Source organism: Coffea eugenioides, chromosome 11 (assembly GCF_003713205.1).
Source record: "Coffea eugenioides isolate CCC68of chromosome 11, Ceug_1.0, whole genome shotgun sequence".
Classification (NCBI taxonomy): domain Eukaryota; kingdom Viridiplantae; phylum Streptophyta; class Magnoliopsida; order Gentianales; family Rubiaceae; genus Coffea; species Coffea eugenioides.
This window is the reverse complement of record NC_040045.1, coordinates 7,239,555-7,252,059: the sequence shown is the minus strand read 5'-3', so window position 1 is coordinate 7,252,059 and position 12,505 is coordinate 7,239,555. Positions and strand designations below refer to the sequence as shown.

The window sequence follows — 12,505 nt, the reverse complement described above, 5'->3', positions numbered from 1 at the left end:
CTTTTCCCTATCGTTGTTGCTGCTATTTGAAGATACTTGCTTATTTTAAAGTTTAAGTTCTTGTGATTGAGTCGCTGCCGTTGAATTTAATTCTTTCCTGTCTGTGCACCAGTGGTACTGGTTGCAGTGTTGCTTTCCATTTCTTAATCCTCTGTGCCAGACTACCTATTTGATTCTTGAGTGTTGGTTCCTGAACTGTTGCTGGAGTTACCATTTTCTTGGGTCAATTGCTGATTTTGGCAGGTTGAATTGGGGAATGGACTGTCCAATTGGAGGCAGCTGTTACTATTTTGGGACCAATTGTGTCTATTTTGCTGTGATTTGTGTCTAATTGTGGGTAATTTGCTTGTTAAATTGGGAGGTGCCTATAACGCTTAAATTTGCTTATTGAAGTTAGTTGCCTCTGATTGCCTTGTTTAGGAGCATTTTATCCTTTTGGTTTCCTTTACTAAGCTATTTGGAGCACTTGCTGCATGATTGGACTGCCTTGATTCTGAATTTGACTACATTTGGACCACAGGGGCTCATTGATTGCATTTGTTATTAGTGTTCAGGTATTCGTATAACCTGTGGGTGATTGAATTGTGCCTATTGTTCATTGGGTTGGTTTTAAACAAAAAAATTGTTATTACTTTGAAATTCCTGTTTCCATTATCTGTTGGCAATTGTAGTCCCTTGTGATTAGAGTGACATCTAGAGATCATGGTAAGGCCAAGATCCGCTTCTAGGTTTAGGACACCTAGACACTCGCAGCCTCCTCCTACCCCAGGGGCTGACGAATGGCACCAGCTCCAGATGCGAGTTGAACGACTAGCAACTCGGATGACCCACATTGACGTCAACCTGCATCACATGCGCAGAATTTGGCAGCATTTATGCCCCATGCAGGCCTTGATCCTCAATTTCCACCTGAACCGCCCCTGTTTTGATGACTTCAGGGAAGTACCGTTGCTCCTCTCTTTTCTTCTGTTGTTACATTATCACATTGAGGGCAATGTGTGACTTAGGTGTGGGGGGGTCAGTTTTGGGTGCTAGTATTTTTATTTTTAGTTTCTAAAGGTTTTTCCTTTATTTTTAGTTTGATATTTATCTCCTTTTTCGTTTATTTTCTTTTCTTTTTTTTTCCTAGTGGTTAGTCTTCATATGAATACCAAGTTTGATGCTGGATTGTTGTCTCTAATTCTGCTATTGCCAAGTTTTAGTAATAAAAGGATATCAAGTTGATGTGGTTGAGTTCAGGAACATCTCTCTGGTGAATATCAATAATTGCTTAACTTTTTCAATTTTTGGTTAACTTTTCTAGGCATAGGGAATGATTGTTGGCATTTTTCATGTGAATTGGTCCAATTATTAATTTTAGTTCTCCATGTTTGGAAATTTGAGGCTGGCTGCTGTTATTTTTGTGATATTTTCTAGTTATTGTGGTATGTTATCATAAATAAGAGGTGACTGTACTCCACTAGTTGTTACTACTGAGTAACCGGGGATCTTCACCTAAAGTGTCGATTCTCGCGTCAAAAGGTAGTAGTTACTATGAGTGCGTGGTCCCGTAGCAATTAGAGCTGAGTAACCGGGCTCCTCCATCTGTCAAATGTTGGAGTTCGCGTCAAAAGGCTCTAAGGGCTATAGACTAAGTCTTTTGTTTTATTGAAAAAGAAGAAAAATTAGCGGAAAAAAAAATAAGCAAATAGAAAAGCGTGATAAAAAGGTGAAGGTTGTTAAGTGTGGTGTCTAAAGTCAGCTACCGATCTATGGGTTAATGTTGAGATTTGGATTAATAGTTGGACCATTTGCTGATAAATGTGAGCAACCATTCCTTTTGCTTAGATTAGTTTGCTTTAAATTGGAGGAGTTGGTAGTTTAGATGCTAACCAGGGTGGTTTTTCTTGGATCTTGACCTTGATGCTTGATATTTGTTTTTCTTGGGTATCGTGGGCAACACGGTAGTTGGAGCAACAACCATGTCAAATTCTGGTGTTCAATTACTGTTCCCATGCTTGAGGGCAAGCATGATTTTAGGTGTAAGGGGAATGTGATAGGGTGTTAATTGTTAGTAATTTTATTGTTAATTTTCCCTTTTATCCTTGCCAAATATTGTTTTAATTATTAATATTTACTTATATTTGGTATTGGACCCAATTTTAGGGAGTGAAGCAGAAAACTACAAAAAAGGAGGGACTTTCTGAAGATAATTGAGACTTCAAATAAGCCACAGACCTGGCCCACATGGTGATATACGCGGACTGCATTTCTTTTTTGCAGATTAGGAGTATCTTGGAGTGTTGAAGTGTTTGACTATCAAGAGGAAACTAAAGAAAGAAGGACTTCAGAGAACTTCACTTTATGTACACTCCTTTCTCAATTTGTGCGGGGACCACGGAGAGAAGAAAGGCATTAGTCATTTGAATTGAAAGGAAACAAACGTGCAAAGAGTTGTTTTTGTTCCTTATTCGTGGGGACCACTGGATAGATAGCTTGAGTCATTTCCTTTTGGCTATATAAGGACAATCGTAAGAAAGGCTACAGAGAGCCTTTAGCATAGTTTTAGTTTTCTTTTCTTTCTTGGCTCTTTTGATGGCCTGGACCTCAGTTAAATTACTTGGAGATTTTCTCATGAGGCATGGCTAAGTTTTTCTAGTCGAGGAACAACGGAGGACTTGGTTCTACTAAATTTGTGAGATCGAATTAGTTTTTATTTATTTCCATTATTCACTGGTATTCGTCTATTTTCTGCTTTATGTTCATATGGTTGTTTTATTATTCGATTATCCAGGGCCCGGATTCTAGATTAATTCAATAACCTGAAGCTAATTAGGGTAGTTAAATCCGTAATTGTTTAATTATTCTAAACTGGTGGCAACTGGCATGATTGGGTTTGTGTCAGGGAGATAGACAGGCTAACTTAAAGAGACCCTCGTAGCGTGTTGATTGGTTAGAATTAGGCTCTTCTAATTATTCATGCAATTAGGGAATTGAACTTCTATGGTCGTACCTAGGGTTGTTTCTTGATTAGAGAAATAGTCAACGGTCGTACCTTGACTATCGACAAATTGAGGAAGAGTTGGTTGTTTATCGCGTATATGACAACTATAACTAATTTATCAGATAGTAACTGGAATAATCCTTGCATCTGTGATCGAATTAAGTGAACCATCTCCGAAGTTGTCTCTTGGCTAGAGTTCGTCCATTATTATTTTTATTGTGATAATTAGTTATTTGAGTTGTAGTTATTTTATTTCATTTTAATTTATTCCAAGTAATTTAGTTACTCTCATTTTCAAAAACCCCCATATCTGGAACTTGAGAAGAAATTAAATTATCCCCAGTCCCTGTGGATTTGACCCTACTTACCACTATATGCAGAATTTGTATTTTATTTGAGCAGGTATTTATTATTGCACAGGCTCGACACCCTGTCAATTATAGTCATAAAAGAAAAGTAATTGTGTATAATTTTGGTGAAATACTACTATTTTGTGTGACGATCACCCTAGATAATCATTTAAACAAATATTTGTTTTAAAAAATTTTTGATAAACACTAAAAAAACACTTAAAATTCGTATCAAAATTTTATTTTATGTGCACTTTCTGATGTACACGTTATATGCAAAATTATCTCGATGAAGTTTTGTGCAAGTAAAAAATTATCTAGATGATGTTGTATGTCAGAATGTTTATTTCATTGGTTGAAATCATCGTCTAATAGAATAAGTTTAAAGCTAAAAAAATTAATTTAATTGCAAAAGGTAAAATGGTTATGATTGGATATGTTATCTAAATGTTTAACAAATCTATGTATATACCTAGAAGCAAAGTGCTAAAAATATTACTATAGAAACGATTAAAAATTCTCAAATTTGACAAATCAATCTTATTAATCAAGGAATAAAATGGGCTAAAGTGATAAAGTTGTAATGGGATGAATGATTTTAACACATGACTAATCAAACTATCGAAATTTATTTTCTTTATTTATGGAAGGAAAAAGGGATTAAAGTTTGAAAACAAACTATAAACGATTTATTAAGCACTCATTTTAAGTGGAAGAGAAAGTTTTAAATTTTAAATTTGAATTTTCATAGGATTAGTTGTAAATCACACTATTTCAAACTTTTTAATTGAATTTATGCATTAAAATAAATGAAAAATCTAGAAAAAATTTATGAAAAATTTGGAAGTCATCTAGAAGGTCTCTACTAAAACCTCCCTGCAATACATATAAATATAGATATAGATATAGATATAGATATTTGATTTATTTCTTGTCCCTATCTGGCATCTTGCCCACTTTGATGCAGTCTTTACTGATCCAAACAAGGTTAACATGATGCTTTCTCCACATCAATTCATTAGCACCCATAATTTTTTTTCGAGCTCTGAGTTGGCTTAGTTGGTGGGTACTGCCTAGAAATACCCAAGAGGATTGAGGACCTAATACAAATTTGATATTGGGTAATTTTACGTGGTAGTTGCAGTTGTTGATTACATGTTTTTTTTTTCTAATGTAAGTGGAGGGTTCGAAATTGAGACCCTTCACTCACACTTCTTTTCCCAAATCACCTAATTAATTCCTCTCTCTTAATCACATGGTTCTAATAGCTTTCACGTGCATGGATTTTTAATTTGGATATCTCGGAACCGGATTCCGATCTTTGGTAGTATTTGAAAAGTTATCAGATTGTACCCATAAGAAAAGGTTAAAATATGCAAAACTCTTGAGATTAATTTTGTTCTTCCAACTTCTTTCGTTTTAACCCTTCTTTTCCTTTTCCATTTCCATTTTCCTATTTTTTTTTAAAGAGTCCTTCTCTATGTACTTTGAGGTGAATTAACCAGAACGCAGCAATGGTGCCGTGCCACCAAGCCCTCACCAGCAACTGCTGGCCACTACCATTAGGTCCCCAAACTTAAGAAAATTTTCAGGATAAAATATTCTTTTTGTGTACATTGTGAATTCGGAGTCCAATATGGCCTCCGAAATTAATCTAGCCTCTTTTTCTGCATAAATCACTAGCAGTCCTCATAAAATTAACACAAGGACAATCCTACGCATCAATGATTTCTTTTCCTCTCTACTTCTCTATTTTTCTCACTAGGGGTTTCTAGTGAGAATTTTCTATTCTTCTAGGGATTCGTATGTAGATTTTTATATTTTTTTTGTTGTTAGAACTAAATTTATTTCAAATCTGATTATTATATCTAACAATTTTTTTGTATCTTGGATTTATTTAGACAGATCTCATCATAATTATTGGAGTGGTAATTGCAACATGCACAAAAAGGAGCTGCAACGGTTTATCTTATTAGAAGATAATTTTAAAATTTCTTATATTTTTCAATTGTTCATAATTTTTCAGATCTATTATATATATTCAATTGCATATCTACAATTTTTAGTGCATGTTTGACTTGGTATTAGGACAATATTATATATCAAATTATACTAAACGATTCCAAACAATTCGTTAATGAAATATATCTTTTTATTCAAAAAAAAAAAAAAACACATGGACAATCCTGAGAAGTCATAGAACATTTATGTAGTACCAATTTAACACGGTAAAGCATAGATAAACATGAATTTAAGGCAAACTTGATATTCATTTGAGAACCTCCATTACCTCCTTTGACCCTCAAACGCCTCAAAATTTTAGGCTGGGAAATCATCTTCAGGGTGTACATTGACTAGATTCGTGTCTAAACTGGACTAGACTCCTCTATATTGAATTGGAGAATAGTCGTCTCCATTACATCACCATATATTTAATTCAAACATTATTTTCAAAAATTAATGTCGTTCATGATATATTTCATAACCTTATTAGTTATACTAAAAAATTTTGTATGAAATTAACAAAGTTTTGTCATTTGATTAGTTATTACTAATTTTCTTCCAATTTTAGCCCATTTTCAACATTCAAAATGTTTCATGTAAATTGAATGCCAAAATATTCTCAAAAGAATATCATTTTTTAGTATATTGATCTAGAGATCCAAAGAAAAGTAATGACATAATCAACTGATTTTATAAAATTACAGTAACTTAGATATAAATAAATAAAGAGATCAATATCACGAGATTCGACGGAAAGGGTCCTAACCCGTCTAAATTGGCCAAACAACAAACCAAAATCACATACAAAATCAAATTCCTATATTTTTTTTTCACCTGGGTTTTTTTCCTTTCTTCTTTGGGATATAGTGATGGCAAACAGAAATGAAGATGGTGATCACGAAAAAGATTGTTAAGGAAGTCAAGGAAGCAACGGTGGTTATGGAAATTTAAAAAAAAAAAAAAATTAAGTTGCGGTGAAAATCACCAGTTGTTAGTTACCGTATTGAGGGGATCGATGAAGATGATCAGGTTAAAGGAAAGAAATTTTCAAAATTGTAATTCTACCCTTCAACTTACTTTTTTCTTTAATAAAGAATATAAATTTTTTTGAAATTATAATTAAGCCCCTTAATTAACCTTTTTTTACCTAAAAGTAAAGGTAGTATGGGAATTTCAAACTTTTCTCTATATCAATATAGATGATTTTCATCCACCTTACCTATCAGTTTAAACCAATAAAGTCTATTGGATATTTTTGAATGAGAAGGGGGTTCAATAACGTGCAAATCAGAGGAGATTTTTGTGCATTTTACTCAAAAAGAATAAATTCCATATTGTCTATATATATATATATATATATATATATAAAAAGATTGATCCATATTGAAATCGGATCCATATTGAAGCTGTGGAATTGATGCAATGACTCATAGGTGTACCAGTTGCAAAATTATCTTTCTTGCGGGGGGAGGGGAGGGGAGGGGAAGGGAGGGGAGGGAGAAAGAAGGGGATTAAGGAAGAGGAAGGAGGGAAGGGGGAGGAATGGTGGTGGCGGTGAAGAAAGGGAAGTGGTGGTGGCAACATGTGGTAGTGATCGGTAGTGAATGGAAGAAGAAATGGCTGGTAGTTTTTTTTTTTTATATTTTTGTTAGGTATATTTGAGATTTGTATTTGTAGTGATTTTGGGAGTATTTTTGGAGTTTGTTACTATAGATTCCAAATATAAAAACTAGTTTTCCAAAAAAAAAAAAGACTCGTTTTAAAAACATAGGCCGAGATGAGACATTACATTAGAAAATCAAGATGTAATTTTCAAGGGGTAAAATTGTAATTATAATATATGTTAAAGAAGAATCAGTTCCTTGAGCACGCTTCATTGTATCCATATATATGTATTATTTGCTTCTTGTCTTGTGAAAACCTTCAAAAGATGACTTGCAAGGGAAATAATACCTACCAACTGATGGATTCCAAAGCACTTGCTTCTTGTGTTCTCCTCCTTCATCTGTTGATTGTCCTGGTAAGTTACTTTGACAATTAATTGTGTTTTGTGATATTTATTCTGTGGACTTAATTCTCGCTGTCTTACAACACCATACAACCTGTACAGGGAGCCTGTGATATCATACCCAAGGCCAAAGATAGTGGTACTAATGCAATCGGGCTCCAGGGCATGAATGCTAATAATCCTCATCGAAATGATAAGACACATCATGTTGCTCACGTTCATGAAAAGAAGTCAATGCATGATCCTTCTCTTTCCTCATCCCACATGATGCATCAGATGGATCCAAGAACAACCGTATTTTTCGTTTTAGATGATCTCAAGTTAGGCAAAACAATGAGTATCCTTTTCCCTGAAGGAGATCCTAATCCTTTGTCCTCTCCTTATCTCTGGCCTAGAGAACAAGCCGATGCTATCCCCTTTTCATTGGCAAAACTCCCACAGATTCTTCAACACTTTTCATTCCCTCAAGGATCTCGCAAGGCCCAAGTGATGGAATATACACTCCGAGCATGCGAGTCTGAGCCTATGAAGGGAGAATCCAAGGCTTGTGCCACATCCTACGAGTCATTGGTAGATTTTGCACAAAAGATCTTGGGATTGAATACCGATATTGAAGTTTTATCAACGCATCGCCTCGCAAAATCTAATGCTGCTAGATTACAGAACTATACAATCACAGAAGCCCCTGAACGAATTTCAACTCTAAAGATTGTTGGTTGTCACACCCTGCCATATCCTTTCATAGTTTTCGGTTGCCACTCTCAGCAGGGTGATAATCGTTTATACAGGACTGTTCTATCTGGAGAGAATGGTGATAGGGTTGAAGCTATTGCAGTATGTCACATGGATACCTCCCAATGGAGCCATGATCACGTTTCCTTCCGAGTGCTTGGTATCGAACCGGGCGCTGCCCCTGTTTGCCATTTCTTCCCAGCAGGGGACGTTGTATTGGTTCCATCTACTTCTTCACGCTATATATCCAAGAGCTCTAGTGCTTTCAGCATTTTAGTTGTTTAGCTCAAGTCACCTTGTCTGAATGTGTAATACTAGAAATCAATAAATTCGTGTGCCTCATGTTTGATTACCTGTATTCGAATAAAACTCCGTGGAGTAGTAGCGCTACTTTTGACAATCAAAGTTTTATATACTTCAATTCTTAGAGCATCTCGAAGACGTATGATACTAGATTGCAGCCTACAATTTTTTTCCCTATTTTCTGCTAATGTATCCCCTAATGTAGATTTTTTTTTTTTTTCTTCTTGGGGCGGAGGTTTGTTAGGAGAGTATCAATTCAAACAATTTACTTAGAGGACTAATTTTCAGGAACCTGGATTAGAATGTTATTTTTATTTGGTGAACAGGTGCTTATCTCTTCCCAATTAGTCACTTTAAGCAAGTCCTAGGAGGATGTTGAAACAATTGATAATTCTTCATTATAATCTATCAGTCACCAAAAAAAATTTCTAATGAAAATCTCGCTTGTTAAGAAGAGTATATTCATTCTTGTCTTCTCAACTTATCTTGCAAATTCAACACCTGAATAGTTACTACATGTCATCCACAAAAAGACAATGATTAAGAATAGACAAATAGTAAAAATAACAAGCATGTGGACCTTTCTGAAATGATAAACATTGTGGAGGATAAAAAATGAATGACACTTTTAGTGGGACAAAAGAAGTAAAAATTTAATTTTGTGATCGGCATAGCTCTTATTTTAAGTTAATTATGTGTTGATTCCACCAATAATGTATCCTATTAAAAGTAAACATTTTTTCTCACTATGGTAAAATGGCAAACGTCCGTGTGTACATTGATTGATCTGTAGACAATTTTTAATACATAGCAGAGTTTTGAAATTCAAGTTGAGACATCGACTCAATCGAATTTAGGGTTATGAGTCAAGAGGTTAAAGTGAGTAATGTGAGTATGAATCCTTAGTATGTGAGTAATGAATCCTTAGAATCACCAGTTATAATGAATCCTTATGCACATTTAATTGACTTCATATTTCGTACTCACAGATAATCAAAGATATAACGGGGTGATTCACGAGTTGATAGAGTCTTTCTAAATGATAGTTGCACCTCTTCATCACATGATTCTGGTTGCTGATCAGAATCCAATCTGCTTCCCATAGCTTCGTTTGGTTCAGATTGTGTCTTTCTTGTGCCTTTCAATCTTTATAATTTAATAATGGGAAAATCTCCAATTTAGTCCCTAAATTTTTTATTTCTGTCGATTTAGTCCCAATATATTATTTATAGCCAATTTAATCCTTAAACTTATATTTCAGTTCCAATCAAGGAGTTTAGCGGCGGCGCCACCGCATAATTTCCATCGACTTCCCAATTGAGCAACCCATAAGGGGTATTTTAGGGACTTCCATTGTGGAGCCTTAACCAAAATTAAAAAAAAAAGGTGCAATCTTGCCGTTTCAATGGGTAATGGTGGTTACTCCACCAATCTCCCGCCGGACGGGTGACACGACATCCTTTTGGCTCTCGTTTTCCTTTTTTGGCAGCTATGGTTTTAACACAAGCTATGAAGAATTTTCCGACTTATATTCCTCATCTGGAAGCACCCACCTTGAGAACCCACTCCATTTCTTTATTCGCTTCATCTCCTAATGCAGCAGTTTCCTCCAAATTCTGTTCAGCTTCCCTCCTCAAAACTGAGAGAGAAGACAATTTTCTTGATGGGGTAAACACCGCCCCTACTGCTGACGCAGCTTTCCAACCATGGCTGACATCATTAAAGCATCAAAAAGGCAAAATCTGGACCTCTACCTCCAAAGTTTAGGACCCTTTTTCAAAATAACTGCTAAAGCCTTGAAAACTGGCAATGAGCTTGGCAGGGCAGAAGGACTGGTGAGGCTGTGGCTAGGAGGAAAGATTCTTCATTTGGACTCCATCAAACTGCGCCGGGAGACCTTGGAGATAGAAAAATCTATTTTTGGGATTGGTTTGTATGTCGGAGCAGTTGCAATTAGATATGGATACAATTGTGGCTGTAAGAAAGCTGAGTTACTTGCCATCAATGACACTGATTTATATCATTCACCTCTTTGCCGCCGCCAATCCTTCCTTCACCGACGGAGTTGCCACCAAGGACATCCACATCGACCCCTTGACCTCTGTTGCCCTTCGAATCTTTCTTCCTGACTCCTGCCACGATTCAGCTTTCAAGTCCCAATCCATCAAATCAAGGGCTAAGGATATTCGACCATTCGATTATTCTGATCCTAGATCCGATCCGAACCATCTTCTTCTCCGGCGGAACAGCTATGGCTCTGCCAATGGAGTCACTACCACGACGCCGACCGTGACCATCCGGAATCAGAATCATCGGAGAAATAGCTATGGCTGTAGCAGTGACGATGTCAATTTAAAATCGGATAATGGGGTTTACGAAGGATATAATGGAGTAACCGCGGCAGGATTGGTGGAAGTAACCCACTTTACATGAACGCAACGATGCGGCACTTTTTTTTTAATTGTTGGTTAAGGCTCGCAATGAAGTCCTAAATAACCCCTATGGTTGCTCGATTGGCGAAGCGATGGATTATTGGTGGCGCGCCAGCTAACTCTTTGATTGGACACTGGAAATAAAGTTAAGGACATTGAAGTTGACTATAAAAATGATGGGACTAAATTGCAGAAAAAAAAGTTAGGGACTAAATTGTGCGATTTTCCTTTAATAATCGTTTCTGTATTTAATTAATCGTCGTTTCTACACTTTTGTCGAAAAGACAGGTACAAGAAGAAAACCATAGTTGATCTAAATTAAATCTCGAGAACAAATAACCCATTTTGGATGGATGCAAGACAGATTGGTACTCTATTATATATTGAATAGTAACCAACGGAATTGATAGGGTTTAGTTTGGCAGGATCCCAGTTTTTTCAAAAACTAGTTTTTTAAATAAAAATTTTTAAAAAGTACTCTACAATGTACTTTAAAAAATATTCTAAAATTTTTTAATATTTAAAAGATATCCCAAAATATATTTTAAAAACTCTACTACTCTTAAATATTTCAAAATACTTTCTAAAAATATCTCAAAATATACTCTAAAAACTCTGCTATAGTAAAATTGTTCAAAAACATCTCCAAAAACAACTAATCTAAACAGATAATTTTTTTTTTATTTTCAAGTACATGTTTTGTGAGACTATGAGCCGGTTTAGATTGTAATTTTTGGAAATTTTTACAGAAAATATAAATCATATCTACAAAGAAAAATTTAATCAAAGATATAACTGGTGATTCATGAGTGGATAAAAGAATTGAGTGTTTCCTAATTGATAAAGGTTATAGCTTTTCTTATGTAGTAGTTGGACTTCTTGATCGCATAATTGTGGCTGTCCATCTCTTTGATTGGGATTCCGATCTTACTCAAATACTTTTGGAGGGGTATCTTATAATTAGAGTCTCAATCACAAACTTAATTATGTTATGTTGATTCGTCCAAACTCGCTTACCAACAACCCGTTCAAAGCCATCCACTAATTTCAAACCCACCAGTTCAAACCCACCCAATTTTCTAAGTCCCTATCTTGTTCCTATCACCATATAGGTCCTGCTGTGACCATAACTAAACACGTACATCCAATGTAACAAACAATAATTAAATTTGGTGGGGTTGTCGGACAATTGCCCGCTCTTTAGATATTCTACCTAGGGGTGAGCAATTACGGTAAATACCGATTTACCGACCGAAATCGATTTCAATTTGGTAAATCGAATTTGGTAATTCGGTAATTCGGTCGGTAAATCGGGGATATAGTACTAGTTAAAATCGAATTAGGTTCGAAAACGGTTTTATAGTTTTTGAATTCGGATATACCGAATTCGAATTAATTTCGGAATTCGAGAAAGGTGGGATTAAGGTGAATGGGAAGATGCAATCGAGCAACACTTCAGTCTATGCAGTTGGGGATGTTGCCGCTTTTCCAGTAAAAATGTTTGCTGAAACACGCAGACTTGAGCATGTAGATTCTGCGAGGAAGTCAGCAAGGCATGCTGTTGCTGCTATCATGGAGCCAGAAAAGACGGGTGAATTCGACTACCTGCCATTCTTCTACTCGATTTATCACCTTTTTATGATGGTTCTCTAATCCTCCCACCCCGACGTACAAACCTATGCGCACTTAAACA

At 35.6% G+C, this 12,505-nt stretch overlaps 1 protein-coding gene across 1 annotated transcript; it reads left to right on the top strand.

Annotated features, from left to right (window-relative positions):
- The first annotated feature begins 7,543 nt into the window (after nucleotides 1-7,543).
- On the top strand, nucleotides 7,544-8,377 carry LOC113753379 (BURP domain protein USPL1-like). The gene has a single exon (XM_027297518.1). It carries the CDS (start codon nucleotides 7,580-7,582, stop codon nucleotides 8,360-8,362), a length of 783 nt encoding a protein of 260 aa, XP_027153319.1. The 5' UTR covers nucleotides 7,544-7,579; the 3' UTR covers nucleotides 8,363-8,377.
- The last annotated feature ends 4,128 nt before the right edge of the window (nucleotides 8,378-12,505 follow it).